The sequence below is a fragment of the Aotus nancymaae genome, unplaced genomic scaffold (assembly GCF_030222135.1).
Source record: "Aotus nancymaae isolate 86718 unplaced genomic scaffold, 86718_ANA_hifiasm-v0.15.2.pri h1tg000021l, whole genome shotgun sequence".
Classification (NCBI taxonomy): Eukaryota; Metazoa; Chordata; class Mammalia; order Primates; family Aotidae; genus Aotus; species Aotus nancymaae.
The window spans coordinates 21116089-21143688 of record NW_026988433.1 but is presented as its reverse complement, the minus strand read 5'-3'; the positions used below and the strand labels follow the sequence as shown (position 1 = coordinate 21143688).

Below are 27600 nucleotides of genomic sequence, written 5' to 3'. Positions count from 1 at the left end.
AAGATGCAGAGTATAGAGCTCTGGCTTTGAAGAGAAATTTCTAATACTGTAAGCAGAAAGTTGAACACACACAGTAAGACACTACGGTCATAATCTTTCTTAGCCTTAGATTTCTTTAGGAAACAATTCACACCATAGTCTCAACATTAAGGTCAAGGTACATGTTCCTTGCTGTACTGTAGTTTTCTTTTTTTGGAGCAGGGGGCGGGTACAGAGTCTCTCTCTTGTCACCTAGGCTGGAGTACAATGGTGCAATCTCAGCTCACTGCAACCTCTACCTCCCGGGTCAAGTGATTCTCCTGCCTCAGCCTCCTGAGTAGCTGGGATTACAGGCGCCTGCCACCATGCCCAGCTAATTTTTATATTTTTAGTAGAGACTGGGTTTCACCATGTTGGCCAGATTGGTCTCGAACTCCTGACCTCAGGTGATCCACCCACTTTAGCCTCCCAAAGTGCTTGGATTACAGGTGTGAGTCACTGCGCCCAGCCTGTACTGTATATTTCTTTTGCCTCTAGGACTCCTCAAGATTATGTCCTGTCAGAAGATTAAATAAGCTCCATCTTCTTGGTAGTAATCAAAATATATTTCAAATATCCTAGTCTCTGATCAATAAAATGCTGTAATTTTATCAGGTTCAACATTATATACATTCAGATGAATTAGTCACTTTTGCCATACACAACCATTAGTAAAACATCAAAGATACAAAAAAGAAAAAAAAAAAGAAAAAAAAAAACACTGAGGATGACACATCCCCTCAAATTGCTCCTAGGTGTCTCCTTCGCCTATATTACAATACTCTTGTAATTTCAGTTTTTTTTTTCTTTCAAAACAACTATTCAGACACAATATTTGTGGGAAGAAAAAAAGTAAAGCCTAATTCTGATGTATGTAAAATAATGTGTTTTTACTGACCACATCTTAATGAGTACTATAGTTGCTCTAGAATGCTAGATGATGAAAAGCTACAGGAAATTAATCCCTTATTTACTCCCACTACCTCAAAGCTATTTGAAAAACAAATCTTTGAAAAGGAATCTTCAGTAAATCAAATGTTTCTTTAATCTCTCTTATAAATACAGAAATAACAGCATAAACACTGAGATTCGAGAAAACCAATTCTTCCTATTTTTTTGTTGTTGTTTTTAGTGACACTTCTTGAAAACAGGAGGGCAAGCACAGATACTTGAACACATAATGAAAATTCATAGGTTTATAGCTCATGCATGCTAGGAGATTTTAGAAACCCAACATCCTAGAGATGACCTCTGACCTCTAAGCCAGGCCAGCACCTTCTGAGCAACATGATCAGATGCTGATACTCATTCTCCTTTTGCCCTGATCAGAAGCTGTGCCACAAAATGAAGTCTGAAGGGAGATACCAATCACTGGGGGAGCAAGGGAGCCACTCTGGGGAGGGATACAGGACTAAGAACCAATTAATGGTACACAGCTCATGATCTAAGCACAAGAGGCTGCTTTCCACCTACTCAGAGCTGTCCTTTGCTACTCCAGCCCTCTAGGCCACTCCCTGAAACTTGTCAGAACATAATTACCATAAACTGAAAACAACAAACCTATATCCCATGTCCAGAAATGCTTCTGCCCTGCCTTCTATTTAATACACCTTTAAAGAATTAGATAAAAGATAGATTAGTCATCCTGTTACAGTAACAAAAAGGTTTCTAAAAAAATCCTCATGAGTGTTTGCCAAGAAGAACCCCAGAAACTAGCTTCCTTGCCAGTTCCTGAATTGCTCATAGACCATGAGAATGGAAAGCTATGGGCAGATAGGTGGCATGGCCAATTTCAGGCGATAAGGCTTAGAAGTCTGTGAAAATCAAGTAGTCAGTGATCACCCTGAAGACATTCCTTTCCTCCATATTCACTGTTGGGCAGTTTTTCACAATTGGTCGACTGAGTACAGACTGTATAGTTTTCCTACAAAAACTTCTGCTTAACCAACAAGTAGAGCTCAAGTCTGCTTGCAGTGAAAAATATGGGGCAAATCCCATCCTTTCATTATGGCACAGAGAAGCTCTATTTTATTTGTTACTTCTTTTAAAAACATATTATTCATCTAAGTTTCTTAGAATGTCTTTTAATTTTCTAAGAAAACATAAGTACATTCACTGTTGGCAAAGAGCACAATGGATATAAATTTCAGAATTAAATAAAAGTAAAAGCAGCTGCTATTGTAGAATGTTATATGGTATCCCAGGCTATGAACGCTTATGGGCTGTTTCTTATACACTTGGAAAAGTCTCTTAGAGATCAAAAGATGGGTCTAAGAGGAATAACACTTCCTAGTCAGTTAAGTACCAGTTTTAAATGCAACTTTCCAAGGATTCTATTAAACACACTCATTCTAACAAACACAAATAACTCTCTACCTCTTCCTACCAGCCTTGGACAGTAAGCTGTGGTCTAAGGGCACTTGCTAGTTCAGTATGGTGCACCTTAACGTGTATTTGTGACATGAAGTGACACGCTCCTCATTCGTGTGCAGTCAGCAGGCAAGATCACAGTTGAAAAATGGTTTTTCACTTACATCTTTCTGGTTGGAGTGAAAAAACCTGAGTGCGAAGTTACAGGATTGGGACGCAGCAGCATACTGACCTAGGGATTCAGCATATCGGGTCAAAAGATAACTAGATAAAAAGGAAAGAAAAAAACAAAAGACATGTTATACTTACTTACCTACCTCAGTATCAAATATTACACTTCAAATTACTTGGCAAAAAAACAGCAAGGCATAAGAAAAAACTAAAACATACTGCCATAGAAATTATCTAATTCACAAGATAAAATTTTTTTAAAAAGCGCAAAGTTAACTTAGTTTTGTGGGAGACCTTAAGTTCTATACCATGCTTTCTTAACACTCTGATGATTAATGGCACATAAAAGTTCTAAGACAACATAATGCTATCTTCCTCAAACAGCACCATAGAGAACAGAGAAAATGCCATTAAGTAATAATAGCATAATAATAAAGAGTAGTCTAAATACAAATCCAAAATACAAATTCAAGCTCTGTTGGGGTCAATAAATAAAGTACATGTGGCAACTTTAACTACAAAGCAGAAATGAACACTTCAGAATAATGCTTGCTAAGAATACGGGTTCAAAATACGTAGCTATTTGCTATCTCTGGGGAAAACTCACATTTCTAAATTGTGTACATTTTCAAATTACCACAAAATGCTAGGAGATATAAAAATCTTTCTGCTTTGCAACGGATCATAACAGGTTATTATTTAATCGAAAAGGCTTAATGTCAGGATCAACTTTAAAATCTAAGTTAGAGTCCTGGATACCCACACTGGTGTAGCTAGCTGCTCATTATTCAGAGTATATACTACCAACCCAATGGTATCATGCTGGATATGCTTAGCATCAAGGCTGGAGTAAAGATCCACCACTGGTTCAAATGCACCCAGCATACAGTAGATTCGAACAAGCAGCAATTTGAACTGAGCATTGGAAGGGCTATGGGTTAATCCCTCTTCCAGCAAAGTCAGGGCCTGCCACACAGCGGTCTCATCACCTAGAACCAAAATACAACATTATCCACTGATCCTGACAGCACATGAAGTCTTTCCAAAAATAATAAACAAAACCTTAGTGACATCATCACCCCCCCATAAACGAAGTTAAATGACAGAGAACAAATTTTAGATATATATCTATAACCAAAATAAAGAATTTCCCCTAAACAGAGAGTCCTTCAATAGTTAAGTCTATTCTTAAACATGCCCACTGCAAAAATGATGCATATTTAAAGTGCCCAGTATTCCGGGAAGAGATGGACTTTGAAGGGAAACTGGAGTTCATCACTTTGTCCCTGCAGGATTTCCTCTGTAAGACCCCAGACAGATGTTCTCTATAGACATCATTTTTCTTCCACATGTAATTTTACTAACAGAATGGCAAATAGGATGTTTGAAAATATTTACTCATTAATAATCAAACTAAAATGCCTTAGTTTGATTTTTTTTTTTTTTTTTTGGTTCATGAAATTTCAAAAGGTACATGTATCTGTAGTCTGCAAGATTAAGTAACTTATTCTTTGGGATCCATCTAAAGAAAATACTATGAAATACAGATAAAGCTTTATATACAAAAATAGTTGTCATACTATCTAACGATGTAACGATGGGAGAATGATTACGTAAATTATTGTAACTTCCACACATGGAAACGTCATATAACCACTTGACATTAATAAAGAGTTTTTAATTACAAAGAAAAATGTTTGTGCAAGAATGTTCAGTAAACACACATACAAAGAGAACATTCAAGTTAGTACAAAGAGTTGACTTCCACTCTTAAAATATGCACAAAGAGAAAAGAAAACAAACAAATATGTTAGCTGGGCATGGTGGCTCATGCCTACAATCCCAGCACTTTGGGAAGCTGAGGTGGGAGGATCACTTGAGCCCAGAAGTTCAAGACCAGCCTGAACAATATAGCTAGACCACGTCTCTATTAAAAACATTTTTGAAAAAATTAGCCAGGTGTGCTGGTGCACACTGCCTATGGTGCCAGCTACTCAGGAGGCTGAGGTTGGGAGGCTTGCTTGAGCCTAGGAGGTAGAGGCTGCAGTGAGCTGTGATCACGCCACTGCACTCCAACCTGGGCAGCAGAGTACAATTCTGTCTCAAGAATAGAAAAAAGAAAGAAAGAAAGAAAAAAATGCAGAAGTGATAGAGTACTTCTGAGGTCCAGAAAAGTGAGATTTTAAGTAAACTGCTTTAAACAATTTGTAGAAGTTGCTTTTACAGTCAGTAACAATAGCCAAAATGAAAGCGCCATGCAGTAAGATTTTAAGGTCATATTCTATATGCTGTTTTCCAAAAGAAAATAAAGACAGGCCAAACACGGTGGTGCATGCCTGTAGTCCCAGCAGTTTGGGAGGACAAGGCAGATGACTTGAGCCCAGGAGTTTGAGACCAGTGGGAAACATGGCAAAACCCTGTCTATAAAAAACACAAAAACTGGCCAGGCGCAGTGGCTCACGCCTGTCATCCCAGAGCTCTGGGAGGCCAGGGTGAGTGGATCACCTAAGGTCAGGGGTTCGAGACCAGCCTGGCCAACATAAAGCTTCTCTACTAAAAATACACAAATTAGCCAGGCATGGTGGCAGGTGCCTATAATTCCAGCTACTCGGGAGGCTGAGGCAGAAGAATCGCTTGAACCCAGAAGGTAGAGGTTGCAGTGAGCTGAGATCACACTACCGCACTCCAGCCTGAGCAACAGAGTAAGACTCATCTCAAAATAAAAATAAAATTTAAAAATTTAAAAATAAATAAAAAATAAATTTAAAAAATTTAAAACTAAGTAAATAAATAAATAATACAAAAGCTAGCTGGGCATGGTGTCATACACCTATATTCCCAGTTACCCCAGAGACTGAAGTGGGAGGATCCCTTGAACCCAGGAGGTTGAGACAACAGTGACCTGTTATGGTGCCACTGCACTGCAGCCTGGATGAGAGAGTGAGACCCTGACTCAAAAAAAAAAAAAAAAAAAGGCTTTCAGAAAAAATATTTGAGAGCATCAACTTCCTAAAGCACTCAATCCTTTCGAATTCAAATCAATCTCTTTCAATGCTCTCATCAACTTTCCAGTTCTGCCTGGTCCACCTTGAATAATGACTATGACTGTGACTAGAGTACTTCAACATCCCTTTCACTGACTTCAACAAGCCCTGCAGCTTTACAAGATCTACAATTGCATTTTACAAATGATTCTCATGTATTTGTCTGCACTGCAGGATTTGGGACAATTCACATTTTTTCTCTCTGCCCTCCACTTCTCTTATCTATAAAACTGTGACAGAACTGTATTATTAAAATGTTTAAATTGGCCGGTGGCTCATGCCTGTAATGTTAGCACTTGGGGAGGCCAAGGCAGGCGGATCCAACACCAGCCTGACCAACATGGTGAAACCCCATCTCTACTAAAAATACAAAAATTAGCCAGGAGTGATGGTGTGCACCTGTAATCCCAGCCACTCAGGAGGCTGAAGCAGGAGAATCACTTGAACCTGGGAGGTGTAGGTTGCAGTGAGCAAGATCACACCATTGCATTCCAGCTCGGACGACAGAGCAAGACTCTGTCTCAAAAAAAAAAAAAAAAAAAATATATATATATATATAAAATGTTTAAATTAGTTAATTTGTATAAAGTGCTTTCATATGCCTGATGATCAACTGTCTGTTGTTACTATAATCATATGGTCACATATCTTGCTCAAAATACTAATATAAGAGACTAGCAAAGCCATAATCACTATTGGTGAGAACAGTGCTAGGCATAAGTAAGAAAGGTTGACTGTGTGGGGACCAAATTACTAAGTGACCAATTCATTCATGTTTTTATGTTTAAATGACTTTTGCTGCCTTAAGCAGCCTCATGAATCTAGGGGCTCAAATAACAAGTTATCTGATGACAAGGATTTAATTCTCATCCCTGGTACAATACAGTGTAGTAAGTACTACCTGCTGGGCGTGGTGGCTCACGCCTGTAATCCCAGCACTTTGGGAGGCCGAAGCTAAAAATACAAAAACTTGCCAGGCATGGTGGCATGTGCCTGTAATTTCAGCTACTCTGGAGGCTGAGGCATGAGAATCACTTGAACCCAGGAGGCAGAAGTTGCAGTGAGCAGAGATCGCACCACTGCACTCCAGCCTGGGCAACAAGGGTGAAACTCCATCTCAAAAAAAAGCAAACCTGAGTGCTCTGTGAAATGATCCATGAGGTCAGGGGTTGTGTTTATCTTGCTCACCACTGTCTCCTCGCCCTTTGTTTCTTCTATAGTTTATCCTCGTGAAAAATATACAATAAGGACCTAAAGTTATTTTTTTCTCCAAAATAACTAATAAGAGAAAAATGTCAGGGGGTAGGACCTAAAGAAAAGGCAATCCCAATACCATTTGCTGAATTATCCTTCTCTTCCCCAATCATTCACAATGCTTCCTTTATCATGTCTTATATTTTTGTCTTAAATGAGACAAACTGTATTCCAGAAAGAATGCATTTTCCTAGATATAAAATTTTTTGAAGTGAATAAAAAAGGATATTCTGTTCCCTAGGACTGTACATGCATTTTTTTTTTTTTTGAGACAGAGTCTCACTCTGTCACCAGGCTCACTCCCACCACTGCCTCCTGGGTTCAAGCAATTCTCATGCCTCAGCCTCCCAAGTAGCTGGGATTACAGGCACGCACCACCACACCCAGCTAATTTTTGTATTTTTAGTAGATATATACATGTACAGGACGGGCACAGTGGTTCACGCCTGTAATCCCAGCATTTTGGGAGGCCGAGACGGGCGGATCACAAGGTCAGGAGATCGAGACCATCCTGGTCAACATGGTGAAACCCCAACTCTACTAAAAAAAAAAAAAAAAAAAAAAATTAGCCAGGCGTGGTGGCGTGCGCCTGTAATCCCAGCTACTTGGGAGGCTGAGGCAGAAGAATCGTTTGAACCCAGGAGGTGGAGGTTGCAGTGAGCCAAGATCGTGCCACTGCACTCCAGCCTGGCGACAGAGCAGGACTCTGTCTCGAAACAAACAAACAAACAAAAAAACAAACAGAACAGACATCCATTCATTTAACATTATCCTGGTTACAAGAGGATAAACTGGAGACAGGTTTTTGTTTTATTTTTGAGATGGAGTCTTGCTCTGTCCCCTAGGCTGGAGTGCAGTGGCATGACCTCGGCTCACTACAACCTCCGCCTCCTGAGTTCAAGCTATTCTGCTGCCTCAGCCTCCTGAATAGCTGGGACTACAAGCATGTGCCAAGACACTCGGCTAACTTTTATATTTTTAGTAGAGATGACGTTTTGCCATGTTGGTCAGACTGGTCTTGAACTCCTGACCTCAGGTAATCCACCTGCCTTGGCCTTCCAAAGTGCTGGGATTACAGGCATGAGCCACTACACCCGGCCAAGACAGGTTTTTCTAGAAGTACCCTAGAAATAGCAAGAAAAGTAGAACCTAAATGAATAAATCAAATTTGTGGACTGTATAATTAGTCTAAGGAAAGAATGTAGTACTTATAATCAAAAGAAGCAAAAAAGTAAAGTTGAACTGAAATCACTGTTACTTACCTGTTTCCCTCCATACATCAATAAGCACATGAACAGCAAGGAGACAGTAATAGTCAGAAAACTGCAATTCTGTTTTCAAACAGGTTTTCCCTATAGGGCGAAAAAAATCATATCTTTTTTAACATTTGTTCAACTATTACTGATCCCAAAGGAGTTTTTAAAAGCAGGAAAGTGACAGGAGGGAGAAGAGGAAAAGTAAAAGTAAGAATAAGTACCAGGAGAAAAATATAAGCCATGAATCAAAGGGTTCAAAAGAAGGTGAGACCACACTCAACTGGAATAGAAGGTAGGGTTCCAGAGCAGAGGTGGTATCCATGATGATCCCAAAGGGAGAGAAGGAAAATTTGAAGGAGGTTGAGGTGAAGAAAGTAACATAAGCCAAACGCCATGTATAACTAAATTCACACTGTGCCCCTGACTTTATTTAATTCTTTGGACTATAGAGAAATAGTGACATTTATAGTCAGACAATTTATATGTCTATTACATATATCTAGCAACGGCTACACCTATCTGAAGATCATCTATTTCTAAACTAAATATTTATCTTACAATTTACAATATTCCTTCTGTTCACTTACAGTCTATATATTAAGAATATTTAGGCCTACAGGCAGAAAATGTGATAATTATCATAAACTATGCAATCTATTTGAGCCCCAATCTAATAAAAAGTTAATTCATCAGATAAAGAAGAACATAGACAACTGAAAGCCAATGAGAATTATTTAAAACTCCAGGCTTAAGAAAGGCTTTACATCATATTACTTAGATGGTCTTCCCAGACAAAATATTCTCCTTTTAATAAAATTCATTAAAAGAGGGTGATACAGGTGCTTAAAAAACTGACTTCTAAGTCTTAGTGTAGATCAGGGAACTACTGCACATTTTGAATGGTTGCTCACCAAATTCTAGTCCATGCTGGTACCTTAACATCAATTCTCTGACCACACTCAATTTCTGATTTTTATCCATGGTGTGGTACAAGCCAAGTAACCTCGTCAGCTGCACCACACACAAATGTTGCTGCAGAGCTCTGATGTCAGCAGGCAGTGCCAGCTTATCCTCTGTTGGTGTCGACAAAGGAACAACTCCAAGTAACTGATTAATAAACTGCAAAGTGGGGAAAAAAGGAGCAAAGGTCTCAAAACACAACTAGTCTTCAGTAGGCCATCATTAACAGAAATTGAAATGGTCTAGAAAAAGACATCAAGAAAAAACCAAAAACTAAAATTCCTTTCATATGCCATTTTCTATCTACCAAAATAGCTAAAATGAAAAAATTTATGACAGCATACAACACTGGTGAAGCTCCAATGAAACTGGCACACTCACTCATTACTGGCCAAAAGTATTTGTCAATACATGTACTACAGGCAGTGAAAGATTTTTAAAATTCTAAATATGTTCAATAACTTATAGCATATTAATATAATATATATTGTAGCAATCAAAACATTTTATTAGGAAGACTATACAAAAGAGCAGATTACCAAAAACTAAAAAAAAATTTTAATCTGTAATTAAATTGATAAATAAATTCTGAAAGGAAAGGTTATACATGGAAAGAAACTGTTTATCTCATGTCAGTGACCCTAAATTTTTCTTAACTTTTTACTATAATTATAGATTCACATTCAGCTATAAGAAATAACAGAGATCCATGTACCATTCATCCAGTTTCTCCCAAAGGTTACATCTTGCCTTAAAACGTTTTTCATCCTTTAAATTTGGATAAAATTAAAACAAAAAAACCCCACGTACCAGTTCTAGTTATTTATTTCTTAAATACATGCTTATTTTTCTCTCACTTCTAAAATCCTATTAAGATGCCAGTAAGGAATAAAAAAAAGAATAGGCCAGGTGTGGTGGCTCATGCCTGTAATCCCAGCATTCTGGAAGGCCAAGGCAAGCAGATCACTTGAGGTCAGGAGTTCAAGACCAGCTGGGACAACATGGTGAAACTCCATCTCTACTAAAAATATATATAAAAAAAAAATTTTAGCCAGGCATGGTGGTGCACACCTATAATCCCAGCTACTCAAGATGTTGAGGCAGGAGAATCACTTGAACCCAGGAGGCGGAGGTTGTAGTGAGCCAAGATCGCTCTACTGCACTCCAGGCCTGGGCAACAAAGCAAAGACTCCATCTCAGAAAAAAAAAAAAATTAAAAAAGAAAAAGAATAAACCCAAAATCAAGAATATGTGAAGAGGCCAGGAGCGGTGGCTCAGGGCTACAAACCCAGCACTTTGGGAGGCAGAGGTGGGAAGATCACTTGAGCTCAGGAGTTCAAGATCAGCCTGGGCACATAGTGAGACCTCATCTCTACTAAAAAAAAATTAGATAGATAGATAGATAAATAGAGATATATACATACACACACACACACACACACACACACACACACACACGCATGCACAGCCAGGCATAGTGATGCATGCCTACAGTTCCAGCTACTGAAGAGGCTGAGGCAGGAGGATGACTTGAGCCCAGGAATTTGAGGCTGCAGTGAGCCATCACAGCACCATCTCACTCCAGCCCGGGTGACACAGCGAGACCCTTTCTCAAAAGAAAAAAAGAATATGTGAAGAAATGAGAGATGACAGCAAAAAAAAATCATCACCCGATTTCAAAAGATACAAGAATAGGTGGTAAGAAATAACCAACTTACATTGCCAAGAACACTGAAATCTAATAGTATGCAATGAGGAGGACCCCAATAACCAGGAAGCACACTCCAGGCAAAGAATCTTGGAAGAGGCCAGGCGCAGTGGCTCATGCCTGTAATCCCAGCACTTTGGGAGGCTGAGGTGGGCGGATCACGAGGTCAAGAGATTGAGACCATCCTGGTCAACACAGTGAAATCCCGTCTCTACTAAAACTACAAAAAAGTTAGCCGGGTGTGGTGGCACGCACCTGTGGTCCCAGCTACTCGGGAGGCTGAGGCGGAAGAATCACTTCAACCCAGGAGGTAGAGGTTGTAGTGAGCCAAGATTGTGCCACTGCACTCCAGCCTAGTGACAGAGCAAGATTCCATCTCAAAAAAAGAATCTTGGAAGAGTCAGGAAACTAAGGGCACCAGGTGTCCCTAAAGGATAAGGTGCTAATGGGAATAAAATAGAATATATTAATTTCTAAAACATTAGGCCCCTCCCAAAGTTCACAGATGGAATTCCTAAGCGTGAGTAGAACAGCCTGGGTTTTACAGCCATAAGAATCTGAACCAGAGATACAGAGTCAGAGACAGCAGTCATAGCTGAAAACAGGGGAATAAAGTGAAATTTGCTTATTCAGTGATAATTCCAGCCTCCCACTCTATACTCCCAACCATATCCCAGAATGCTATCAGCCAAATGTATAAGTTCCTAAACAGACAGTGGCAAACAGGCTCTATGGAAAGCATTTCTTACACTGGTAAAGAAAGGGGTAGAAAGAACAGAATCTCATGTTTTATCCTAAGTATATAAGGGGGAAATTGAGATGTTATAAACAACTAATTGCCTTCCACCAAAGGGCACCAAGAGATTAAGACTATAACTGTAAAAATAAATTGTTAAATAAGCCAATAATTTAGAAATATGGAGGAAAATAAAATAATTTAGTTGAAAGTGATTTGCATCTGTTGAGCTGGAACACAAAGAGTGACTATTGCCTTTCAACATAAGCCTTGTGATACTATTTAACTTTTTCAATTTTATACAGTACATGTATTTCTTCTTTTTTGGTGGGGGGGGCTCTCACTATGCTGTCCAGGCTGGACTCTAATTCCTGGGCTCAAGCAATCCTCCTGCTTCAGCCTCCTGAGTAGCTGTGACTATAGGTGCGTCCCACTGCACTCAGCTCCAATACATGTAATTTTTTGATACAAATGTTTAAAAAATTGCTTTGAAGAATGTCATGAGAAAAAGAAATTTTTTTGAATTAAAATTAAATCTCACTCATCCTGCAGTCACATCTGTAATGAATTTGCCTCAATTTATCTATAAGTGTATTAATTTTAATCATTATGATCACATATATATTCCATACTTCTAGCAAACTGCAGCACTGATTTTCATGTTTTTGTTGTTGATTTTGAGATGGAGTCTCACTCTGTCGCCCAGGCTGGAGTGTAGTGGTGCAATCTCGGCTGACTGCAACCTCTGCCTCCCAGGTTCAAGCGATTCTCCATGTTGGTCAGGGTGATCTCAAACTCCTGACCTCAAGTTGCCCACCTCAGCCTCCCAACGTGCTCGGATTACAGATGTGAGCCACTGTGCCAGGCCATAATTTTCATGTTTTTGATTAAATGCTTGTATAGTTTCTACTGCCAGTTCTTCTATTCTTGCAAGTCATTTTATGTACTAGTTATGTTTACTGCTGCCTTCTTTAATGAATGCTAAATAAAAATCTTCCTGACAAGGTTTTGTGACAAAACAATCTGCTCATTCTTTACTTTAGTCTGTACAGTTTCATTGCTGTGCAAAAAATTTCCTTAAAAACTAGAATCGGCTGGGCACAGTGTCTCATGTCTCTAATCCCAGTACTTTGGGAGGCCGAGGCGGGTGGATCACCTGAGGCCAAGAGTTTGAGACCAGCCTGGCCAACATGCTGACACCCCATCTCTACTAAAAATACAAAAATTAGCTAGGTGTGGTGGCATACACCTGTAATCCCAGCTACTTGGGAGACTGAGGCAGGAGAATCACTTGAACCCGGGAGGCGGAGATTGCAGTGAGCCAAGATCATGCCACTATACTCTAGCCTGGGTGACAGAGAAAGATTCCATCTCAAAAAAAAAAAAAAAAGAGCTAGAATCAATTTTATTGTTTAGCTAAAACCCCAAAGCAAAGGAAACAAAAGATTAGAACATCACCCAATGTAAGCCATTTCAGGATAACTGGACTCACTGTCTCACTCTTAGGGGCTAGTCAGACTTTAGAAAGATTTGGTTCATAGTTCTTTAGAACAATAATCAGCTTGAACCCACTTGGACAGTTCATAATCCTCTGACAAACATACTTGCTGAGTGGCAGGCTATTTAGCTACTGAAGTCATCCTACAGTCAAAAAGTAGCAGCAAAATTACCTCTCTCAAGTAAAATTTACCTAGACTTGGACTATAAATTCAACGGAACAGCTTTAAATCCTTATTCTCACAGAACAGTGACTAGAGCTTATCACTGCTAGTATTCCAGTAGGGGTCATCTTAATAGAAGATTCTTACTATGTGGAATCACATGAGATGACCTAAGATTTTCAAACATACCAATGAAGTAGAGATGCACAGAAAAGGTTACTGGTACTAGATTGACAGTAGCAAACCTTTATGAACCTCAGCTAAAAGCAGCAAAGTGTTCCTTTAATGTAGCCCCACCATTCGATGCTTCAACTAGCAAGACTGTAAGCACTGTAAGACAGGATCAGTTATTCCCTTCTCTTAGGGCTTAGCACACAATATGCTCAGCAAACACTCAATGAATGAATCCCTCCCACATGGTTTATCTACATTCTGCTCCAATCCCTCCAGCAATGTGAAGCTTACACACAGTACCTGAAAGAATTCTCACTCCAAGAAAGATCTTTTGCTCAGTGAGCCAAATTCTGAGTTCCCTGTAGAACTTCTTGTTGGTGGTCCCTGTCTTCCTCCCTCTTCTAAAGACAGCTTTTCAAATAAGTGAAGAGGAGTATCACTTTGTCCTTGACAGATCAAACCTCTCCTCCACTCAATAATTTTTCTCTCTCATATGCTTTCAAATCCTCCTACAATCCATAACTCTCCTTTCTGGACGTGCTACAATTTATCCAGAATCTTCCAGGGTTGGTCTGAGCCGTGTAATCACAGCAACTCAAACAGAGCTCTACTAAACCAACGTGACGGGCAACAGTCATTTCAGAACCCCAGAGAGCACTGGTTACTTACCCGTTGGGGCATGCACTGATCCATCTGCCCAAATGTATAACCTCAAGTCTGCCAAAGTATTGAACCTTCATGGACTAAAACTGTGGTCATTAAAAAAATACTCTAATTATATCCACTGTGCTCCCAATGTACTTCATTCATTTCACATGGGGACAATCGAAGGCTTTCTGGGAGAATGGATGGTGGAAGCCCTGTCACAGAAAGACTTCCAATCTTCCCAACCTGGCCAACATGGTGAAACCCCATCTCTACTAAAAACACAAAAATTATACGGGCATGGTAGTACACCTATAATCCTAGCTACCTGGGAGGTTGAGGCAGGAGAATCCCTTGAACCAGGAGGCAGAGGTTGCAGTGAGCAGAGATTACAACACCGCACTCCAGCCTGGGCAACAGAGCGAGAGCGAGACTGTATCTCAAAAAAAAAAAAAAAGAAGAAGAAAAGAAAAAAGACATTAGAAGTAAAGGCCACTAGCCTTTAAAATGTAAACTTTGTGCTGCAGAATTTCATCAATAGGATGAAAGAACAAACTATAGACTGGGAGAATACAATTGAAACCACATATCTGAAAAGGAACTTGTATCTAGGATATATAAAGAACTCTGCAAACTCAACAGTAGGGAACACTTATTTATTTTACAGAACAATGCATTGCCCAATTCTCAAAAATTAAAGAAAAAAAAAAAAAGGCCAGACACAGTGGCTCACACCTATACTACCAGCAATTTGGGAGGCTGAGGCAGGTGGATCACTTGAGGTCAGGAGAGTTCGAGACCAGCCTGGCAAACATGGCAAAACCCTGTCTCTAACTAAAAATACAAAAATTAGCCAGGTGTGGTGGTGTGTGCCTGTAGTCCCAGCTACTCAGGAGGTTGAGGCACAAGAATCACTGGAACCCAGGAGGCGGAGGTTGTAGTGAGCCTGGGCCAGAGAGCAAGACCCTGTCTCAAAAAAAAAAAAAAAAGAAGAAGAAAAATTAAATAAAAGGAATCATTCATACTATATGTAACTTCTGAGATTGGCTAATTTCACTCAGCATAAACTCCTGGAGAGTCATCCATCTGGTTGCTGTGATCTTGGCTCACTACAACCTCTGTCTCCTGGATTCAAGTGATTCTCTCGCCTCAGCCTCTCACGTAGCTGGGAATATAGGTGCTCACCACCATGCCTGGCTAATTATTTTGTATTTTTAGTAGAGACAAGGTTCCACCATATTGGCCTGGCTGGTATGGAACTCCTGACCTCAAGTGATCCGCCAGCTTGGGCCTCCCAAAGTGCTGGGATTACAGGTGTAAGCCACTGTGCCCAGCCTCTTTTTTCCTTTTTTTAAAGAGACAGAGTCTCACTGTGTCACCCAGGCTAGAGTGCAGTGGCATGATTATAGCTCACTGCAGCCTCAAACTGCTGGGCTCAAGCGATACTGCCGCCTCAGTCCCAAGTAGCTGGGAACTACAGGCACATGCTATAGTACCTGGCTCTACTTCACATTCATAAAATGACAAAATTATAAAGATGAAAAACATAGTGGCTGCCCAGAATACAGATGGGAGGGGGGAGGTGGCTACTGTTATTAAAGGGTAGAATGTGGGATTCTGGTGCTGGTGGGACTGTTCTGTATGTTGACTATGGTAGTTATTGCACAAATCCATATGCGCCAAATACTGCACTAAATCCATACACACACACCCAACACACACAAAAGTCAGTGCATACAAAACTGGCAAAAACTGAGTAAATTCAACAGATTAGAGCAATAGCAATTTCCTAATTAAATTACACTGTAATTGTGCAAGATGTTGCCATTGGAACAAAACAGATGAAGAATATGAAATCTGTGTTATTTCCTCCAACTACAAGTAAATCCATGATTATCTCAAAATAAAACAGTCAAAAAAAGGAGAATCCATCATCTATTAGGGATTTACTCCCACTGTGATTTAACCAGAAACTATGCCTTCAATGTAATAACACAGAGTACTTAGCTTGACAGGACAGTTATCATTGTATCTCATTATCATCAATTCCACACATTTTAGAAAAGAAACCCAAACATTTAACTTCTGTGTTTCAATAAATAGAGGAACCCAACAAACTTCTAAACTGTACACTACTTACTTTTGTACACTGTGTAGCAGGTAAGAGGTCAACAAACACCTTAAGGTCTGTAAAACAACAAGGTTTATCGCCAAACTTTTTAAAATACTGGAACATTAATTCTTCTGGATCACCTGCGGGATGCAGAACAAAATCACTCTATTATTCATGAACAGAAGCAATATCTATTTAAGTGAGAATCTAATTTGAAAACATTCATTTCAATTAAAACAAATTTTGCTTGAGGCTGGTCCCTAGATAGTGGGTTATCTCAATTGCTTGTTCAGTTACTGACTGAACTCACTGTTCTACTCTTTCCCCCTTTTGACCACCACTGCATCTCACTAATCTTTAAAAAATAAAAAATAAAAAAATAGGCTGGATGGAGTGGCTCACACCTGTAATCCCAGCACTTTGGGAGGCCAAGGTGGACAATCACTTGAAGTCAGGAGTTCAAGACAAGCCTGGCAACATGGTAAAACCCATCTCTACTAAAAATACAAAAGTTAGCCGGGTGTGGTAGCACATGCTTGCAATACCAGCTGCTCCAGAGGACAAGGTGAAGGATCGTTTGAACCCAGAAGGTGAAAACTGCAGTGAGCCAAGATGATGCCACTGCACTTCAGCCTAGGTAACAGAGCAAGATTAAATTAAATTAAATTAAAAATTATAAAATAGGCCAGGCACGGTGGCTCATGCCTGTAATTCCAGCACTTTGGGAGGCCAAGGCAGGAGGATCACCAGAGGTTAGGAGTTCAAGACCAGCCTGGCCAACATGGAGAAACTCCATCTCTACTAAAAATACAAAAATTAGCCAGGCGTGGTGGCGCCCACCTGTAATCCCAGATACCTGGAAGCCTAAGACAGGGGAATAAGCTTGAACCCAGGAGGCAGAGGTTGTAGTGAGGTGAGATTATACCACTATACTCCAGCCTGAGTGACAGACGAAGACTTCATCTCAAAAAAAAAAAAAAAACAAAAAAAAAAAAACAAAAAAAACAACTGTAAGCTAGGCCAGGTGCAGTGCATCATGACTATAATCCTAGCACTTCAGGAGGCTGAGGTAGGCAGATCACTTGAGGCCAGGGGTTCAAGACCAGCCTGGGCAACATGGCAAAATCTCATCTCATCTGCCCAAAGCCTCTTTTTTTCTTTTTTTTTTTAAGAGACAGGGTCCGTTCATTAGCAAATATTTTCAGGCTATGAAGACATTTGTTTCCCAAACATGACTTAGTCACTGTAGGTTTCAAATAATGAATATAGCATTTGGGCATAAAGGGCATTCTTCAAGCTTCCCAGACATCATATGGTTTCTTACCGAGCTTGTACTCATCATTACAACCTTGACTTCGTAAACGCCTAATCAGCTCCAATTTAGCTAGATGTGGTCCTCGGAGATGGCGAGAACTTTTAGATTCTTCCGTTATCCGATCTTCTATAAACTTCACAGCTTCTTCTGCAGAATAATGTACTTCTCCTTCTAAAGAGCTGAGGAGAAGCACATGAAAAAGGTATTTTATTGCCTCTATTATCCTTCCCAAAGCTTAAGGTCAAGCCAAACTTATTTAAAAAAAAAAAAAAAAAAAAAAGAAAGAAAAACCGCTTTGATAATTATAAAATGATACAAACAGGAATATTAGAGAACTATGAACATATTCTAACAGATAACATAAGATTACTCAGTTTTGGCATTTGATTACTGCAGCATAACTAACTACTTTACCTTTTTTTAAAAAAATGAATAGCTTTGTATATATAAAATATTGCCTGGCCGGGCATGGTGGCTCACATCTGTAATCCCAGCACTTTGGAAGGCTAAGACAGGCAGACAATTTGAGGTCAGGAGTTCGAGACCAGTCTGGCCAACACAGTGAAACCCCGTTTCTACTAAAAGTACAAAAAATTAGCCGGGTGTGGTAGCACACACCTGTAGTCCCTGCTACTCAAGAGGCTGAGGCAGGAGAATTGCTTGGACCCAGGAGACAGAGGTTGCAGTGAGCCAAGAGCACACCATTGCAATCCAGCCTGGGTGACAGAGCGAGACTCCATCTCAAAAAAAAAAAAAAAAAGAAGTATTGCCTAATAAAAATATAAGGTTGGGTGTGGTGGCTCGCACCTGAAATACCAAGCACTTTGGGAGGCTGAGGTAAGAGGACTGCTTGGGCCCACGAGGTTAAGACCAGCCTAGGCAATACATGGAGACTCCATCTCTACAAAAAATTTAAAAATTAGCTAAGTGTGGTGATGCACACCTGTACTCCCAGCTACTTGGGAGGAAGATGTGAGACGATCACTTGAGCTTGGGAGGTGGAGATTACGGTAAGCCAAGATCACACCACTGCACTCCAGACTAGGTAACAGAGAAAAAGCCCATCTCAAAAAAAAAAAAAAAAAAAAAAGTGGACACAGGGGCTCAAACCTGCAATACTAGCATTTTGGGAGGCCAAGGCGGGTGGATCGCTTGAGCTCAGGAGTTTGAGACTAGCCTGGGTAACATGGTGAAACCCCATCTCTACAAAAAATACAAAAACTAGCGAGGTGGTAGCTCACACCTATAGTCCTAGCTACTCTGGGGGCTGAGGCAAAAGCATCGCTTAAGCCCAGAAGGCAGAGGTTGCAGTGAGCCAAGATCACACCACTGCACTCCAGCTTGGGTGACAGAGTAAGACTGTCTCAAAAAAACACAAAAGTTAAAAATTAAATACACACACACACACATATATATTTTTGAGATGGGTCTTGTACATTTTATTTTATAGCTTGAAGAGTGAAAGCTGAACAAAATTAGGTAACCTAGTTAATATTATGAAGTAAGCATCAGCTCATAACTGTCATCTTGAATCTACTTCTGTATTGATATTTTAAAAGATCTCTTTTATTCATTTAACTCTAGACGCCTATTTAAAAAAAAAAACATTTTTATTGTAGTACTTCCTACAATAGCCAATGACAAAAGGATAAAGGAAAAAAAAGAGATCTTCAAAAATCCAAGTATCATCAATAGGGAAAAGGCTAAATGAATTATGGCACACTGGAGTACTCGTAAGCCACTTTAAAAAAAATGAAAGAGATCTACAAGTACCAGAAATGAAAGATGTTCAAGATATATTTTAAATCGGAAAATAACAGGTTGCAAATCATGTCTAATACAATCCCATTTTTATATTAAACATAAGAATAATTGCGGCCGGGTCTGGTGGCTCAAGCCAGTAATCCCAGCACTTTGGGAGGCCGAGGCAGGCGGATCACGAGGTCAAGAGATCAAGACCATCCTGGCCAACATGGTGAAACCCCGTCTCTACTAAAAACACAAAAATTAGCTGGGCATGGTGGCGTGTGCCTATAATCCCAGCTACTCAGGTGGCTGAGGCAGGAGAACTGCTTGAACCCGGGAGGCAGAGGTTGCAGTGAGCCGAGATTGCGTCACTGCACTCCAGTCTGGCGCCCGGCGACAGAGTGAGACTCTGTCTCAAAAAAAAAAAAAAAAAAAAAAGAATAATTGGGTGGACTCGGTGGCTTATGCCTGTAATCCCAGCTCTTTGGGAGGCCAAGGCGGGTGAATCACAAGGTCAGGAGATCGAGACCATCCTAGCTAACATAGTGAAACCCCATCTCTACTAAAAATACAAAAAATTAGCCGGGCATGGTGGTAGGTGCCTGTAGTCCCAGCTACTCGGAAGGCTGAGGTAGGCCAATTGCTTGAAGCAGGGAAGCAAAGGCTCACTGTAGTGAGCCAAAATCACACCACACCACTGCACTCTAGCCTAGGCAACGGAGCAAGACTCTGTCTTAAAAAAAAAAGAATAATTAAGCTGGGTGCAGTGGCTCATGCCTATAATCCCAGCACTCTGGAAGGCCGAAGCAGGTGAATCACCTGAGGTCAAGAATTCAAGACCAGGTTTGCCAACATGGTGAAACTCTGTTTCTACTAAAAATACAAAAATCAGCTGGGCATGGTGATGGGTGCCTGTAGTCCCAACTACTCGGGAGGCTGAGTCATGAAAATTTCTTGAATCCAGAAGGCAGAGGTTGCAGTGAGCCAAGATCGTGCCATTGTACTTCAGCCTGGGTGACAAGAGCAAAACTCTGTCTCAAAAAAAAAAGAACAATTATCTTAGCATAAAGATGGAACTAAATCAGAAAGAAGGCACCAAACTGTTAATAAGAGTTATTTCTGGAATGGCAGGATAAGTAGAAATTAGCTCACAACATATTTTGACACTAACAAAATTTTTAGAATGAATTCATGTATTTTATACTTTATAAAATGGGGAAAAAAATCTCTTAATTTTTTTTTTTTTTTTTTTTAGAGACCATGTTTCTCCATGTTGGTCAGGCTAGTCTTGAACTCCTGACCTCAGGTGATCCACCCACCTCGGCCTCCCAAAGTGCTGGGATTACAGGCATGAGCCACCATGCCCGGCCCAAATCTCTTACAGACATAAAAAGGGAATTCAATTGGCTTATGAGGAAAGCCTTTCACTACCACATATTAAAAAGTGCCATTATAATTCAGGAAAGAAGACAACTTACTGTTCACCTTCAGCAGGAGGAGTCCAGGCCTCTTCAATCAGTCGAAAGACAGAATCGAAATAAGTCAGATAGAACTGCCAGTCATCTGAGCTAAAATCAGATTGAATGATGCACACAGGATTAAACCCAAGTTGTGACAGATCTGCCTTAGGAACCATGATATTCAAGTTATTTTCTAATTTATATTTTAGTATGTAGTAAGTTGGCTCACCCCCACCAGTCCCGTGTTTCCTTTACAACTCTAAAAGGGCATTTTCCAGAGGCATTTTCAAAGTAATACTACTTTGTATTTGTAAACAGTAGTAAACTACTCTTTCCTTCAATAAAATGACCAAGTCTAGAAAACTAATATTCGTAGCAGAAAAGTCCCTACATAAGCACTTCCGAAATGAAGAGAAGGGGAGAGAAGTGTTATAGCAAAGAATGAAGACTCTTTTAGAATATTGAATTTGAGAAATTAATGATTTTCAGTGTTCATTCTTAAGTCCTAACTAAAATTCAGCACAATAGTGCCACAAGTACCATTTTTTTTTTTTGAGACAGAGTCTCACTCTGTCACCCAGGCTGAAGTGCAGTGGCGCAATCTCAGCTCACTGCAACCTCTGCGTCCTGGGTTCAAACCATTCTTGTGCCTCAGATGCCCAAACAGCTGGGACTACAGATGTGGGCTACCACACCTAGCTAATTTTTGTATTTTTAGTAGAGACAGGATTTTGCCATGTTGGCGGGGCTGGTCTCAAACTCCTGACCTCAAGTGATCTGCCCGCCTCGGCCTCCCCAAGTGCTGGGATTACAGGCATGAGCCACCACGCCCGGCCTACAAGTACCAGTATAATACTCTACTGAAAGATGAAGCCTCCTTAAAAATGTTACAAACATGCAGGACACAACTACTATAAAAAAAGTTTATGTCTAGAAACTTTAAAACACAAGACACCAAGAAAATCAATAGTGAAGTCTTAAAGTCTCACTAGTCAAATGGTAGAAAAGAAACCTTTGACTCACTTTTTTAGTAAGAGGCGCCGGGAAAGGGCATTGCACTCTGGCCACCTGCTCAGCTTCTTGTACATAGCCATGCATTTGTTTTCCCGACTCTGAATCTCACTTGTCAACTTCTCTAAAATTAGAAGTTATAAAAGTTGGTAAGCTGGTTTCATTTCTGCTCAATAACCAGGATAGAATCCAACCACAAGAAGAAAAATGTCACATTTTCTTTTGTCTTTTTTTGAGATGGAATTTTGCTTTTGTTGCTCAGGCGGGAGTGCAATGGCGAGATCTCTGCTCACAGCCACCTCCACCTCCTGGTTTCAAGCGATTCTCCTATCTCTCAGCCTCCCGAGTAGCTGGGATTACAGACCTGTGCCACCATGCCAGGCTAATTTTATAGTTTTAGTAGACACGGGGTTTCTCCATGTTGGTCAGGCTGGTCTTGAACTACCAACCTCAGGTGATCTGCCTGCTTCAGCCTCCCAAAGTGCTGGGATTACAGGCGTGAGCCACCACACCTGGCCTTTTTTTTTTTTTTTGAGACGGAGTTTTGCCCTTGTCGCCCAGGCTAGAGTATGGTGGCACAATCTCGGCCCACTGCAACCTCTGCCTCCTGGGTTCAAGAGATTTTCCTGTCTCAGCCTCCCAAGTAGCTGGGATTACAAGTACCTGCCACCACATCTGGCTAATTTTTGTATTTTTAGTAGAGATGGGGTTTCACCATGTTGGCCAGGCTGGTCTTGAACTCCCGACCTCAGGTGATAACAGGCATGAGCTACCAGGCCCAGGCTAAATGTCACATTTTCTTACTCACTCTCTTAGAAAATGGGACCACTATTACATACAAACTACTACTACCTTACTAAAGACTGTTTTACTGCCAAAAAAAAAAGTACATTACTGACACTACACTTTTATAATCATTTTCTTTGTAAAATGATAGGATCCACAATGTAATGGATTGAAGATCTATTAACAGTACATGGGACATACTTATAAAATCCCAACAGCATCTAGGGCCTAGTAAATTTAGTCCATAGGCTGCCCATCCATACAGTTCCAAAACATCAAATAGGGCTGGGCTAACATGAGGTGAGAAAGGTGAGATGTTGGAAGAAGACAAAAGAAAGCAGAGATGAATCCAACTCTTTCCAAACAACTGCAAACGAAAAAACTAGGATGACAGTTCTAACCAAATTAAATTTGCCCAACTGTTTAGCAGATTAAGGACACCAACAATTACATTATGAATGTCTTGTTGAGAATCTAAATTTTAACTATCCATAAAGCTATAATCTAGTTTAAAAAAACAAAAAAGAAAAGAAAAAGGCCGGGCCTGATGGGTCGCACCTGTAGTAATGCCAGCACTTTGGGAGGTTGAAGCAGGCAGATTGCCTGAGCCTAGGAGTTCAGGACCAGCCTGGGCAACATAGTGAGTCTGCGTCTCTACAAAAACTACAAAAATTAGCCAGGTATGGTGGCACACACCTGGAGTCCTAGCTATTTAGGAGGCTGCGGTGAGAGGATCACTTAAACCCAGGAGGTCAAGGCTACAGTGAGCTGAGATGGTGCTACTGCATTCCAGTCTGGGTAACAGAACAAGGCCCTGTCTCAAAAAAAAAAAAAAAAAGTTTATTGTGAGTAGCCTAAATATCCATCAAGAACTGGTTAAATTGTCTACATTCATACTGTGGAACATTGGACAGTCATTAAAGAGAGTGACGTAGTGAACTTTATCTCTAGAAAATACTATTCAGTTAAAATAATAATAAAATATTGGAGGCTGGGTGTCGTGGCTCATGCCTATAATCCCAGCACATTGGGAGGCTGAGGCGGGCTGACCATGAGGTCAAGAGATAGAGATCATCCTGACCAATATGGTGAAAACTCGTCTCTACTATAAATACAAAAATTAGCTAGGCATGATGGCACGTGTCTGTAGTCCCAGCTACTCGGGAGGCTGAAGCAGTAGAAACGCTTGAACCTGGGAGGCAGAGGTTGCAGTGAGCTGAGATTGTGCCACTACACTCCAGCCTAGCGAAAGAGTGAGACTCTGTCTCAAAAAATGAAAGAAATAACGGAGCCCAGTGTGGTGGTGCGTGCCCATAGTCCTAGCTAGTTGGGAGGCTAAGGCAGGAGAATCACTTGAGCCCAGGAGTTCAAGTCCAGTCTGGGCAACACAGTGAGACCTCATTTCTTTAAAATAAATAAATAATAAAAATAAATAATGGGTATAAGAGCAGAGGTCACAAACTCAAATGCCTTCATAAGACTCATAAGACAGACAGGTAAATACAGAAGGAATGTTTGTTGTATCTACAGAGTATGAATCCTGACTAGAGGGGCATTAATTAATTTAAAATTTTTAAAGAAAAGAAATTTTTTTAATAAAAACATTGTGTAACTGGGAAAGATTATTCTATGAGCCAGGTATACTGTTTTCACTTGTGTTTAAAAAAAAAGTGGGGAAGATAAATATTTAGAAGAATATAAAGGACAACTGGAAGAAAACCTAGAGGAAGAGGGCTAGAGATCTGGAGCATAATCTTTCACACTCCTTGAAGTTTCTGAATCTGTTAATTATTTTCAAGTAAAAACATTTTTAAGAATAAATTTATTTTGGATCTACTACTAATAAAAATAAATTTATTACATACAGAAAAGTCTGGAAGAATGTAACAAAATATCAAAAGTGTTTTTTTATGTCTTTATATCCTTATGTGGAAATTTTCTACAATAAACATTTTTCATGATTAAATAGGAAAGAAAAAAGCTTCAAGAAAAATTTTTTAAATTACCTCCTAATTTCCCTCTGATGACATCCAAGGCCTCCTGGTACTTTCCCAAACGTTCCAGGATCATATAATAAAGTTCAACCTTACAAGGAAGAAAAACAAGAAGTGCAACGTCTGAAATTTTTCAATAATAAAAAGATCGTCATTTATAGGTTTTTAAAAAGTCATTTAATAGAGCATATCTTCAAATGAGATGAAACTGACAGTAAGCAGCAGGTAACAGGGTCTTCTCCAACTAAATCTCTCCAGTCTATACACATCTCAGTCTAGAGAACTTGATGCAAACAGCTCAGTGATCATTAGACCTAAGCTGAGCACTTCACATTTACCTGAAGGCCAAGAGTGAGGACCCAGCTATCAAACTGGAATAAAACAACAGTTTATAATATCGTAACATAATATTGTAGCACTAGCAAAAAAAAAAAAAAAATGAAAACACAAAACTAGGGCTTAAAATACTCACTTCGGCCTCGGCTTCTATCTTGTCCTCTTTCACCATTTTTTCCACCATTCTCTCAGCAAGGGGCAGAAACATTGTTTTTGAGAGGTTTTCATCCTGTGCCGATATAGACTGAAAGAAGAAAATAACATTTCATTCTAATTTCTCCCCTGCTTGCACTATTTATATTAACATGCAGACCATTACTGTGACTTGGGCACATAATTATCAATCCACCATGTCAAATATCAGACCTAATTTAAATTCCCTGCCAAGGAGGTACATTAGACAGGGGTTTGCTTTATAAAAGATTTCCTTACTCAAGATTCATTATCCTATGTGTTATTGAAATACTGAGCTTCCTACAATACAACCTAGCATTTAAGTAGGTTATTTATACATTTTTCTAGAAGTATGTAAAGAGGGAGCATGCCTATACTGTTTATTATACATAATCAGTATTATCAGGTATTTGAAGAGGAAAGCATTCCAGGTATCTTTAAGATGTTCACATTAGAAAAAGAGAAATGTCAATTCCTTCTGTTACACAGTTTACTAGTAGCTAGTTACCTTAAATTGGTAACTAAAATTAACACATGAAATTAATAGTTACACCAGATTCTGCTCACAACTCACTTAATCCTTGTAAAAAAAAAAAAAAACCTTTCAAGGTATTATGCTTATTATGCTTATTTTATAAAGAAACTAAGGTTAGGCTAGGCATGGTGGCTCATGTCTGTAATCTTAGCACTCTGGGAGGCTGAGACAGGTGGATCCCTTGAGGCCAGGAGTTTGAGAACAGCCTGGCCAACACAACAAAACCCCGTCTCTACTGAAGAAGAAAAAAAAAATTAGCTGGGTGTGTGTGGTGGTGCATGCTTGTAATCTTAGCTACTCAGGAGGCTGAGGCATGAGAATCGCTTGAACCCAGGAGATATAGGTAAGCTGAGTTCACTGCACTCTAGCTTGGACAACAGAAAAAAAAAAGAAATTAAGGCTAAGAGTTACTCAGGAGGCTGAGGCATGAGAATCGCTTGAACCCAGGAAGTATAGTAAGCTGAGTTCACTGCACTCTAGCTTGGACAACAGGAAAAAAAAAAGAAATTAAGGCTAAGAGTTACTCAGGAGGCTGAGGCATGAGAATCGCTTGAACCCAGGAAGTATAGTAAGCTGAGTTCACTGCACTCTAGCTTGGACAACAGGAAAAAAAAAAGAAATTAAGGCTAAGAGTTTCCTACAACAGCTCTCTTTAAGACATGTGATAAAGCTAGTGTATGAAGGCAGACCCCATGACATCCGCTCTTAATCACTACTTTTAATTACTTCCTCCTCATCTTCTCCTATACAGAATCTCTCGGTCCCTGGGAGAGAACTGTCTCCTTTCTGCAAAAGAGCAAACTGAGGCTCAGAAAGGAGAAGTAATAAAAGAAGGCCACCCCGTTCAATGAGCATTCACTAACCAACAATATTGTCTTAAAGGCAAACCACAAGTTGTAATATTAAACATTTCAAGGCTCATGCTTGAAATAGATCAGAGATTCAGGGGAAATACAGTTCATGCTGCAGAAATAAACTGATATACCAACTCATAAATACTCAAAATCCCTAACTTAACTGACAACACATAAAGTCCCTGTTTGACATGCTGCAACACATTGCACAAAATGTTCACAGCTGGATGCAGAGGCTCATGCCTGTAATCCCAGCACTTTGGGAGGTTAAGGCAGGAGGACTACTTGAACCCAGGAATTCAAGACCAGCCTGGTCAAAAGAGCAAGACCCTGTGTCTACAAAAAAAGTTGCTTTTTTTTTAATTAGCCAGGTGAGGTGGTATGCACATGTAGTCCCAGCTACTTGGAAGGGTGAGGTAGACGGATCACTTGAGCCCAGGAGGTCAAGGCAGCAGTGAGCTATGACTGCACCATTGTACTCCTGCCTGGGTGACAGACAGAGCAGGATCTTGTCTAAAATAAGTTCAGAAGGCACACTGAGGACAATGACTATGTAAAACATAAAAGCAAACCTCAATCCCATTCTGAATGCCATACTCACTTGCATAATTAAGCTCATCACAGACCAAAAGTAGTAGGGATTTTTGGGGACAATCTTATATAGAGCCATGCCGGCCTGAAAGAGAACCATAAATATTTTATTTAGAAAACAATACAGAGGGCAATTAATGATCTAGATACATGGCAGAAAGTTTCTTAGGAGAATAGGAAGGTATTTACATATCCCAGTTAGTGTAAATGCCTAGTGACTTGATGACTAGAGTAACAGCAGTAATCACAAAGGTGAATTTTCACATTATGAGTGATATTTCACTTTCTGAACCAGATTTTTCTAAACTTAAGTCCAATATTTCTAGAATTCACTGCAATCCAATATAGTTCTAGAAGACTACAAAGCAAACAAAACATTTGGCTCATAATTGTACATCGATAAACTTTACTAAAAACACCATACTAATGAGTTATTAGTAAAAACAAATAAACAAACCCAGAGAATACACTTAAACTTCAATCAGAAAATATTACCATGTCATAATTCAAAAATTCTTCCTTAGGTTAGGAAAATAAGGTTCCCTCAAGATTCCAGTAATTAAAACTGAAATCTTTCATTATGAAATGTATAATATGCAAATGCTTAAAAGCAGAAACACTTTTAAAAAGGATTAAAGCAGACCTATTCAAGCATGATTGAGATTCTGTCTTAAATCAGCCAACTAGT

At 39.8% G+C, this 27600-nt stretch overlaps 1 protein-coding gene across 1 annotated transcript in view; it reads right to left on the bottom strand.

The window, feature by feature from the left end:
- The window catches only part of NAA25 (N-alpha-acetyltransferase 25, NatB auxiliary subunit), a 76428-nt gene that overhangs the window by 24767 nt on the left and 24061 nt on the right, over positions 1-27600 (bottom strand). The window contains exons 5-15 of the mRNA XM_064379822.1: positions 26923-26997; positions 24895-25002; positions 24435-24513; positions 21655-21766; positions 20650-20739; positions 17435-17604; positions 16138-16250; positions 9025-9232; positions 8120-8209; positions 3368-3548; positions 2553-2652 (exon numbers count right to left, since the gene is read on the bottom strand). Coding sequence (XP_064235892.1) covers positions 2553-2652; positions 3368-3548; positions 8120-8209; positions 9025-9232; positions 16138-16250; positions 17435-17604; positions 20650-20739; positions 21655-21766; positions 24435-24513; positions 24895-25002; positions 26923-26997 — 1326 coding nt within the window. The remainder of the gene's footprint in view (positions 1-2552; positions 2653-3367; positions 3549-8119; positions 8210-9024; positions 9233-16137; positions 16251-17434; positions 17605-20649; positions 20740-21654; positions 21767-24434; positions 24514-24894; positions 25003-26922; positions 26998-27600) is intronic.